The sequence below is a fragment of the Diachasma alloeum genome, unplaced genomic scaffold (genome assembly GCF_001412515.2).
Source record: "Diachasma alloeum isolate Michigan unplaced genomic scaffold, Dall2.0 Dall_scaffold_00995, whole genome shotgun sequence".
Taxonomy (NCBI): Eukaryota; Metazoa; Arthropoda; class Insecta; order Hymenoptera; family Braconidae; genus Diachasma; species Diachasma alloeum.
Window position 1 is genome coordinate 27944 of NW_021681110.1, and position 11165 is coordinate 39108.

Sequence of the window (11165 nt, forward strand, 5' to 3'; positions counted from 1 at the left end):
GGTACTCAGTACAAGTACTTTCAGTACTGATGATGAGTACAGTTGGTACTTGTCACCAGTGCTAATTGTACTTGGAGCATAAAACTTGTATTCAGTCGATTTTCGACTTGGACCAAGTAAAAAAATTAGCTTTTCTCCAGAAACGCCTCGGTACTGAATACAAGTAGTTTTCCTACTTATCAGAAGTAATCTTTTTTTAGAGTGTAGGGTTCTGAGCAGCTCCGCAAGTTAGTAGTTCTCCACGGTCGCGCATTTTTGGCCATAGCGCTGACGGCGGTTTTGTGATCGCGAATCTCTCTGGTATAAACGAACCTCCCCCACTTGTGTCTAGCCCACTGGGCTACCAGCAGCTACCAGGCCACCGACATCGGTTAACTGCAGTGATATAGTTTTCTCTTTATGTGGGGTGTTTGAAGCAGTCGCAACGTCAGAACCATGGGGGACACTGAAAATTTTCCACGTAGGACGACAAGTCAATCAATAACTTCCACTACTAATCCCGATCGGACCTGAATTCAGTAGCGAATAGGATAAACGGTTGAAGTCGTAAATAGGGAACTTTTAGGTGGGTCACAATAGTTGTGGTTATCTTGGGAGTTGATCACCTGAAAGTTCACTTTCGAAAAAAAATCGACTTGAACGGTTTTACGTATTCGCTATTGAATCAATTCTTGATCAATCCATTTATTAATTGACTATTCTATTTCCACAGAAGAACCCTGTGAATTGCCATCAACAGCAGAAGAAATCTTCGTATTCAGTGTCTTGAATCCCTACCATATAATAGTGGGTAGTGTAAATAACAGAAACCAAAAACTAAACAAAATATCCCATAAACTAACCGTATTAGCTAAAGAATATTCGCAGAATGTGCTAGATCATCCAAAAAATGGAGCATTGACTTTGGTTCAAGGACAAGTGGGAACAAAGGCAGAGCTCCCAGCCTGGTGGTGTCGTGGTATAGTCGAAGGTTACACCGAAGTAACTTCGAAATATGAAATATTATTACCAGATCATGGAGTTAAAGTTTCCCTCTCCCGAAATGAGTTTATTACCATCCCAGTGAATTCAATGTCCGAGGAATACCTCACTTACACCATCGGTCTCTATCACATTGTACCTGGAGTCTTCAACTGTTATGCTGTAGAGAACAACAAAAAGAAATATGAGATGGTGATTCAAAAAAAGTGGAGTCCAGAGGCTATCAAGGTCACGAAGTGTTTGGTAGCTGGAGCTTCGAAGATTTATTTCGACCACATTGCCGACTCTGGTGGTAAGAAATGTGGAGAAATATATACGATAATTGATCAGGAAGTAATACCTTTGCGGCACACGCTTGTTCACTCAAATTTCGGTGTTTATCTGAGGGATGAGGATTATGTAGCAATACGAGAGTTAGAATTCCGTAAACCCAGGGATGAAGATGATGAAAAGAATGTGATTTTGGAGCCACTGATATTCGAGCCAGATGACGTTCCTAACCTGATATCAAAAAAATCTATCCACACTGACGAGAATAGCATCGATAAAGTTAATTCTCCTTTTTCTAAACCTGACAACGAACCCTATCAAGAAGTATTTATTAGCAACAGCAGGAAATGTCAACAACTAATATCAATAAGAGACGCTAATTTTTCTACAACGATTCATACAGCTTTAGAGGAAATGGAGATCGGAAGGCTCTGGAAAATGCCATCTTACATGTGGCCAGCAATCTCTAAGTGTTGCGATGTTCTTACCGTAAGTGCTAAAGGAACAGGAAAAACCATTGGCTACGTTGCACCAATATCTAATTTAGTTCTAGCTATGAAAGATCAACAGGAGGATAATTACCCATTGGTTTTGGTTCTCTGCGGCTCCACGAATGCTGTTCAAAATGCTCACGATATGTTCGCTACGGTCCTGGGTCATAATGCAGAGATTTCAATTGTCTCTGGGTACAATAGTATTGACTACAGGTCTCTGACAGCTAAAATATACAATGGGTGTCATATATTCATATCGACGCCAGCATTTCTGAAGAGATACTTATTAAAAGTGAAGTATCGCAAGGTTCTGAACCTTGACTACATTCGTCACGTAGTATTTGATCAGCTAGATGTTATTCTACAGAAACAGAAGGCAGAGTTGGTAAACGTCCTGAAGGAAACCTCTATTGTTAAACCAAAGTGTGAAAATTTGAGAGGATTCACTGTTCAACTGATCGCTGTTGCTGAACAATGGTCAACGACTCTTGGGATGTTTACAGAAATGTTCAGTGATCCTTACATCTGCATTGGCTCTCATCCTGACGCAGTAATATCCTGTGGTGTTCAACCAAAGTTACGACAAATTCGAACTGCCGACAAACCTGAGCGACTGCTGGAGCTCTTGGGAGATCGTTATCGAGCTGTGAAGACACTCGTAGTTTGTCGCAGTAGGAGGGAAGCCTCAAAGTTGAAGAAACGACTTACAAAGCACTGCAGAATTTTATATGCTGATGGTAAATCTCTAATCAATGAGATTCATTCGGTCAAGGATCACTGGAGCGTAGCTATCTCAGGATTGTATCCAGTTTTAATTTGCACTGACAGTGTTCTCTATGATTTACGTATCTCTGATGCTGAATGGCTGATTCATTACACCATCGCGACGCCAACGAAATCCATGTTTAATTTCAGATTTTCGACATTAATTTCTAATTTGAAGCATAAACAAAACGCAATGGAAGTGACGATAATGTTGGATGAAACTAATGATCTGCAGCTTCGAGGGGTTTTAGATTTAATGGAGAGATCGGGAATGAAGTTGGCAAAGAATCAGCTGGAAGCGGCTGATAAAATTATGATGACTCTAGATAGGAAGAAGGAGGCTTTTTCAATTTGTGATAAGGTGAAGGCTTTTGGTTATTGTTCCAGCAAATTTAATTGTCCGTATAGACACTGGGTGCTGCCCGATATTGATCAACCGAGCATTTCGGTGGAAGAAGGGGATATTGTGAAATTGGTGCTAACGTATATTCACACAGCTACACATTTTTCGGGAAGAATTCTCGAGAGAATTGATTTTAACGGACATGCCTACAAAATGAGCGATGATGAACATGTGAACATTGTTACTAGATTAAACCAATATTTCGCAGTTTCGACTAACAGAGTAATGGATAAGAATATTTGTGTCGGGGGAATTTATGGGTTTAAACGTGATGAGGGGCATTTCGAGAGAGTGTCCATTGTTAATATTGTGAAGAGGGACGTGGATGATAGACCGAGATATGTAGACCTCAAGTGTATCGACACAGGTTTTGAATACCGTGATGTTAGAGTTGGCGCTCTGTTGGAATTGTCGGAGGAGTTAAGAGTGACACCTACGTACATCATCGAGATATTTTTGAGCAATGTCATGCCTTACGATAATGAAGACGAGTGGAGTTGGTGTGCTATGAGCTGTGTACAGAAGTGGATAGAGGATAATCGATCACCAATCAAATTTTTCCAAGCTAGAGTAAATAATTTTATAAAAATTTATTTTTGGAACACATCCTTAGAAATCTTTTCGTTTACAGATTTTTGTGCATAAAGTGGCACTTTTCGTAATTTTTACAATAGTAAACGAAAAGTGACTTTTTGTTTACAGGATTCACTTTTCGTTTACAACTGCTGACTTTCTGGTTACAGATTAGGGTTAATTTATATGCCAACATTTGAAAGCTGGCGCAGTCATTAGATTTTCGACAAATTCAGTGTCATTATTCCTGTAATTGTAAATGTAAATTAGGAAATCTTCGACAACCTGAGTATATTTTACGGGTTAAAAGCGCTCGTTTCATGTTTGTACGTGCAAACAAATTTTAATAGAGACAATCTAGTGAATTCGTCAGAAAATTCAATTGGATTTTGATTGAACTTCATATTAATTGTTGACTGATTCTTATCAATCCCCTAAACGGAACGCTCACTACAGCACATAATGTGCTCCCTGAAATTAGCAGATCAGGATCATCAGATCAAGTCGGCGATTAACTCAAAAATACGGGCTTTTTATGTGCTTTTTTTCTACAAAAAAAAGTTTCGGCTTAAATATTTTGGCCGAAAAATCGATTTTTGAGTACGCTAATTTTCTGCACGAAAACAAGTTGGCTTTTTCGGAATTTTCTTCGAATTTCCCAGGACATTAAACATGGCAGGTGAAGGTAGTGGTATATCGGTTTCCTCGGACTCTAGGAAATTGGGGGGGAGGGGGGCTTATTCGTACCCATATTTTAATTGACGTAACTTGTTTGTCTTTCTCAGTTCCACGACTGCAAAAATGAATTATTTCAATACTTTCCGTATAAGAAATAGTGAATAAAAAAAATCACTTTTATTATCATTGTCCTGTTGTGATTATTTCTACTTTGAAACGATAAAAAAAGTATATGCACCAGAGGTAGCAGTACATATTAATTCCTCGGATAATTATCCCTCTCATTTTTTTCCTTGTTTCTTTCTTAAAATTAATGATTTATCATCGACATATTAAACTGAGTGTTGAGATTAATAGACACAATACTTATCGGTTCAGCACCTGTTCAATGTCAATATTTCAATAAGTGATTCACCAATTCTGAATTTCTGTGCTCACTGAATGATGTTCTATTTATAATTATCATCAAAATTCTACTCAGAGTGCAAAATAATAATTATTAAAGTTCTCACAGTCAAGAATTTTTTAGTGTTCGTCACCCCTTTTATTTTTTTTTACACCTCTGCAAAAGCATTTCATTATTTTTCTGGAAAAATTATATGATTGATACCGACGGCGGTGGTTGTGTGGTTGTCACACTCTAAATCTCACGGTTCATTGTCGAGCGGGAATCTTGCAAGAGACGACTGGACCGGGGCAGGTTTCCCCCTTAACTGAGGTTTTCCCTTGTCCTTCGGCGAATGCGGTACAGGGGGTTGGGGGAGGGAAGGGAATAAATCGTAAAAACCGGAAAGGGTATACGAGAAATTTTTTTTTTTCAAATATATATGCCTGATTCTGATGCTCTTTCGCTAATTCGTAGAACACAATACTAAATCGGTCACAATTTTATTCGACGATGCCATGAACTTGAAACTTTGATGAATCATCTGAAATGTTTTCAAATTTTCCACGAAATCCCGAAATTCTTGTAAATTTTTTTTTTAAAACTCGAAAATTTTTGTGAAATTATTGATAAAATCCGAATTTTCTTTCCCATTTGAATCAATCAGAGTGCAGTAGTTGGGGTCACGTGACTCCTTCATATCAGTTCTATTTAGAAAATTTCCGCCTTTTCCTCTCAGTTGTCATATTCCAATTGATTTTAATAGTTTCGGCTTTGCATTATTATCTCAGTCGAACTGAAGGCCTCCCTTTTCATATTCGTAACGCAATTGCGGCCGTGGTGTGATAGCCCTTTCCTGTTATTATGCCCTTTTTCTGTCATATTCGAAATTTTTTTTTTCAATTAATAATTATTCATTATCATTCTCATACTGAAAAGCAATGCGACTAACGAAAATAATATGTTCCAATTACAAAAAAGCTGTTCATTTCTTATAATTGGAACATATTAGAAAAAAGCTGTTGCTTTTTTATAATGCAATGAATTAGTTGCGCATATGCTAATTCTTATGCTCACTGAGTGAGATTTGTATCATAATTACAATCCAACTTCTTCTCGAACATAATTTAAAGAGTAAATTACTGGAATTCAGTGTTTTTTGATACTCTGGTAAAAGTGCGTGCATTGAATATCGCCACCTCATGTTTCCAGCACTCAATTAAAAATTAAAACTTGAAATGACTTGAATGTTAATGATTCAGATGATATGACATAAATATCATCATTCTCGTTCTCTGCTATTATGGAATATTTAGTCACAGCTTTTTGTTCATAATAGAATTTTTCAATTTGGGGATTATTATTATTTTTTCAGAGTGTACCAATTGATTATCATTTTCACTATATTGCATTCAGATTCTCCTATACTTAACGTAAAACGTGTCAGATAATCTCATAATTTTAGCTATTGCTTATAATAAATTTAGTTTTGCGAAAACCTTAGTAAACGCATCAAAGGTATTTCCTCAGCCACTTATACCTGATGTAAATTTCACAATGCACTAAAGACGCAAAATTTGCATCACATATTGTTGAGTGCATTTAAAAACGACTCCTAAAATTTCAAGTACTTTGTCCACGCCAATTCTTAAGATACGCATCGCCAAACATTCAATTTTTGTGTTTTCAATTTTTGACGATACATATCTCAAAAATTGGCGTGAAAAAGATACTTAAAATTTTGGGAATTGTTTTTGAATGTGTTCAATAATATATGATCCAAATTTTATGTCTTTTGTACATTGCGAAATTTTCACCAAATATAAGTGAGTAAGTATGTACCTTAAGAATGTTAAATAATTCTATTTTCCTCTGACTTGAATGATTTGGACAATTATCATTGCTTCATCAATCGAAAATACAGAGTAATTAGGTACAGAATGTTCATATGTTGAATCAGATTTCAAGTACCTTGAGAGTGTTTATCTTCATGCTGTTGAAAAATGTTGAATTGCAGTAAATTTTCAGTGAAATTTTACATTTCATGACTTTTCCCTCTCCAACTGAATTGAATGTCTCTCTTAAAAAATTATTACTAAACTGTCCCTGAAATTCCAATTCTTTTTTTCAACAGTATAAACAAAATAGAGTCAATTATTCGAAGTAGACTAATGAAATTATTGAAAAATCGCGAATTTCGAAGACTACAAGCTTGTTTTTATACATGATACAATCATAATCAATTTTTTACTTGCCGAATAATTTTTCCTGAATTGTAGCGAATTTTTCTGCTGTCAGAATTTCACCAAAAATAAATTTCACGCCAAAAAAANATATTTAGTCACAGCTTTTTGTTCATAATAGAATTTTTCAATTTGGGGATTATTATTATTTTTTCAGAGTGTACCAATTGATTATCATTTTCACTATATTGCATTCAGATTCTCCTATACTTAACGTAAAACGTGTCAGATAATCTCATAATTTTAGCTATTGCTTATAATAAATTTAGTTTTGCGAAAACCTTAGTAAACGCATCAAAGGTATTTCCTCAGCCACTTATACCTGATGTAAATTTCACAATGCACTAAAGACGCAAAATTTGCATCACATATTGTTGAGTGCATTTAAAAACGACTCCTAAAATTTCAAGTACTTTGTCCACGCCAATTCTTAAGATACGCATCGCCAAACATTCAATTTTTGTGTTTTCAATTTTTGACGATACATATCTCAAAAATTGGCGTGAAAAAGATACTTAAAATTTTGGGAATTGTTTTTGAATGTGTTCAATAATATATGATCCAAATTTTATGTCTTTTGTACATTGCGAAATTTTCACCAAATATAAGTGAGTAAGTATGTACCTTAAGAATGTTAAATAATTCTATTTTCCTCTGACTTGAATGATTTGGACAATTATCATTGCTTCATCAATCGAAAATACAGAGTAATTAGGTACAGAATGTTCATATGTTGAATCAGATTTCAAGTACCTTGAGAGTGTTTATCTTCATGCTGTTGAAAAATGTTGAATTGCAGTAAATTTTCAGTGAAATTTTACATTTCATGACTTTTCCCTCTCCAACTGAATTGAATGTCTCTCTTAAAAAATTATTACTAAACTGTCCCTGAAATTCCAATTCTTTTTTTCAACAGTATAAACAAAATAGAGTCAATTATTCGAAGTAGACTAATGAAATTATTGAAAAATCGCGAATTTCGAAGACTACAAGCTTGTTTTTATACATGATACAATCATAATCAATTTTTTACTTGCCGAATAATTTTTCCTGAATTGTAGCGAATTTTTCTGCTGTCAGAATTTCACCAAAAATAAATTTCACGCCAAAAAAATTTATTTTTGAAAGTTGGAACCATTCTATTATTCATTCAAACAGTTTTCCTAAGAAGAGAATGTTGAAGAAAACAACTATTTGTGGAATTTTGTTCGAAAATCGCTGATCATCCATCTTTTATTTTTGAGTTTTTTTTAGCCAATTCCATTGAAAAATTGGATGATTGAAAATCTTGACTGAAAAGTATTCCGACTCTTTTATGTCCATGTAGAAAATTCAATATTCATTGCTTTTGTGGTATAAGTATTGGTTTCAGTCCACCAATTAAGAATTTAATCATAATTACAATCCAATTTCTTCTCGAACATAATTTAGAGAGTTCATTTCTGGAATTCAATAATTGTTAATACTCTGATAAAAGTACATGCCAACATTGTTATAATTTTTTTTAGGTATAGTTCATGTAGTAATGAAACTAATCTCTGTTGTTCACTTACTCAATTGATTTATGATATGAAATTTCTCGATTTTTTCAAATTAACTGATGAGTTTTGATTTCGGTGAATCAGAGTGCAGTGTTTAGAGTCACGTGACACTTCCACATCATTTTTATTTTGCAACTTCACAAGCCTTTTTTGTTACTTTTCTCTGTGAATTTACGTAGATTTCACAATATTTTTTTTTGTAATAACCAAATTAATGTGTGCATAGGCAGAGAATATCATCTGATAGATATTACTGTGGATTATTTGCTCGTTCCTTATTTCAGGCTAGAAATAGGCTTTGAATCTTGCGCTCATTTTCGCAAAAATCACTCATGAGAGTGCCCATTGACAGTGCCCATTTTTTTCAATGTTATCTGTCAGTGTACCCCCCGAAAGCTCTTTCTCGTTCGAGATATTTCGAGTTCGTTTTTTTTTCAATTCGAGTTTTTTCCCCTCATGTCTTTTTTGATAAAGGATATTAGCTAAGGGCCAGTTTGTTCAACCTCCGTTAACTTTGAAGTAGCTTTAACAATTGACAACTATCCTTTAACTGTGGTACGTTGAAGAGCTGATGGCGATGCTGCGGCCATTACAGTGCGAGAGTCAGACAAGGATAGCGCACAAAAAGTTGAAGGCACTTTGAAGTTAACGCTCCTGTAGCTAATGAATGCTAAAGGAGGTTGAACATACTGGCCTGAGGTATAACTTGGTGCATGATTCAAGTATCGAGTAGGCATCGGGATCACGTAGGTTTCAAAATACATTTACCCGAGGTCAAACTACATGTTTATTCCCCGAGGGATTACTAAAAATATTGTTAAGACTGACTTGGTGCATGATTTAATTATCCAGTGGTCATAGGCACCACTTAGGGTTCAAAATACATGCACCCAAAGTCAAAGTACATATTTATTCCCAAGCCTGGTGACTTGGCGCAGTGGGTAAGTTCGTTGCCTCACATGCGAAAGGTTCCGTTCAAATCCCAGCCGGGTAGAATGGTGCGATCTTACGATTTAATGTCTTGATCATCATCGCAGTATAGCTTAACCGGCTCGAAGCGACGTAAAATAACGATAAAAAAAATTGACGTCCCCCACCACTTAGATCCAAGTTCCTTCTTTCCTGGCGGCGATTATATATATAAATAGTCGGTGCCTCGAGTGGCACCGAAGTATCAACTGTGACGTAGATGGTATTTACAGAAAGTGCAAATATTTAATCTATACTTTCCAACAATAAAATTAACTACAAAACATCTTGATAATGTTTTCTAGAATAATTAATTGACGACATAATTTATAATGCGGTAGTGAAGTGGTACAAGTATAAAAAAAGAACGATAAAAGTTGATTTTTACGTGTCGTTAATTTTCGAATCGTGCCTTCAAAGGGACGAACCTGTTTTTTATTTTAATCTTACACTTTCTTCTCAAATCATTAACTATAGATTATTCATTAGTTAGTTACTTAATTCTTTCTCTTAAATGTAAACAAATTTATAATGCTTATGATAACTCATGAATTTTCAGGTGCAATTGGTCCTGGGGAATACTCTATGGATCGACCCATTGGAGATCAAGATGAAAATCGCTGGTAGAAGAGATCAACAACTTTCTACCCTCAAGTCTCACTTAATTAAGATGAATCACGGCATTTCTGATGATGACCACATAAAACGCCTCCTAAAGCTTTGCCAAAATGGCGAGACATCAGATCCCTGACTCACTTATCTATTCAATTTTTTTTTGTTTTTTCTCAATTTTTTTTTTAGGTCCGATAAAGCAGTATTCTGAATCCCATGGGGATTCTGTAGAATAAACAGCATAAAGATATATCATGAAATTTTGATTATCCACAATTGTTGAGTCATTGTTTATTTATCAAATCTGGAATTAAAAGTTTCTAGATCGATAAGAGGGAGGATGCCCCTGGGGACAGACACTGTAGCGAGTAGTTGTCCCACAACACGACCTGGAGGCCTATTCTCGAAATATTTCCGTGCGCGGAATCGACTCCGTTGACGGAACGCCTATATAATTCCTATACGCAATTCATCTACGAAGCCACTTGCGTGCACGGAAATATTTCGAGAATAGGCCCCCAGTGAGCAGCCCCCGGATGGTCTCGATGTCCATGTCCGCAGCCTTCATATCCTCCTTTACATAAAATTAAAGTAATTCCATGAATATTATTAGGCTCTAGATGGAATTCGGAAGCGAAACGGTGGAATGAAATGCTTCCGAAAATTTAATTTGAGTCACTTTACAAACATCTTAGTAAGTAATGGGTTTGGAGTCAAATGAACTGTTGCACTGCCCACAAAATAAAACTTGCCTCATAAAATATTTTTAACAAACTTTTTGGAACCTTTTTTGTTCGGAGTGCAAAGTTGTACACACCGCCATTTATGTCATTGAGTGTGTTTAGAAATTATACGATTTTGCCAATAATTCAATTTAATTACCAGGCATTGTTCCCTGACAGGCACACGTTGCCTCCTTCTTTCTACCACTGGAGCAAAACGTACAGCAGTGAAAGATGCCAGTGTGTGTAAAATTCTGCTGCATGTATTCTAAAATTAAACTCATGTTTTTATGTACTAAATAGTTTCCACTGAACTCACCGGTTACAAAGCTTCTAGAACAAATGCTCCGTCCTAATTTCCGAAATCTCTTCAGAATAATTCTGCTGACACTCAGAATTTCTACATATCTGAGCCTTCAGCGACTAATTGCTCACTAAGAGCATCCAATAAATTTTTTGCGTTTCGTAGTCGTAGAAATTCCTCCATCCTCGTGCTTCTTTAACGTACAGATCTAACTCATCAACTCTT

The 11165-nt window shown here is 35.7% G+C and overlaps 2 protein-coding genes across 2 annotated transcripts in view; both read left to right on the forward strand.

Annotated features, from left to right (window-relative positions):
• Positions 1 to 215, forward strand: part of LOC107045550 — a 1231-nt gene extending 1016 nt beyond the window's left edge. Inside the window, exon 3 of the mRNA XM_015267852.1 lies at positions 201 to 215. Within this exon, the coding sequence (XP_015123338.1) occupies positions 201 to 215 (15 nt within the window). The remainder of the gene's footprint in view (positions 1 to 200) is intronic.
• A 121-nt stretch (positions 216 to 336) lies between these two features.
• On the forward strand, positions 337 to 10842 carry LOC107045551 (putative ATP-dependent RNA helicase TDRD12). The gene is made up of 3 exons (XM_015267853.2): positions 337 to 460; positions 713 to 3483; positions 9862 to 10842. Exons 1-3 carry the CDS (start codon positions 436 to 438, stop codon positions 10051 to 10053), a joined length of 2988 nt encoding a protein of 995 aa, XP_015123339.1. The 5' UTR covers positions 337 to 435; the 3' UTR covers positions 10054 to 10842.
• The last annotated feature ends 323 nt before the right edge of the window (positions 10843 to 11165 follow it).

What these genes read in the sequence shown, in the direction of transcription:
- LOC107045551 (XM_015267853.2), top strand. Translation starts at nt 436, where the DNA reads ATGGGGGACACTGAAAATTTTCCAC. An exon ending in GGACACTGAAAATTTTCCAC is followed by an intron (nt 461 to 712) that starts GTAGGACGACAA and finishes CTATTTCCACAG; the next exon opens with AAGAACCCTGTGAATTGCCA. An exon ending in TCAAATTTTTCCAAGCTAGA is followed by an intron (nt 3,484 to 9,861) that starts GTAAATAATTTT and finishes ATGAATTTTCAG; the next exon opens with GTGCAATTGGTCCTGGGGAA.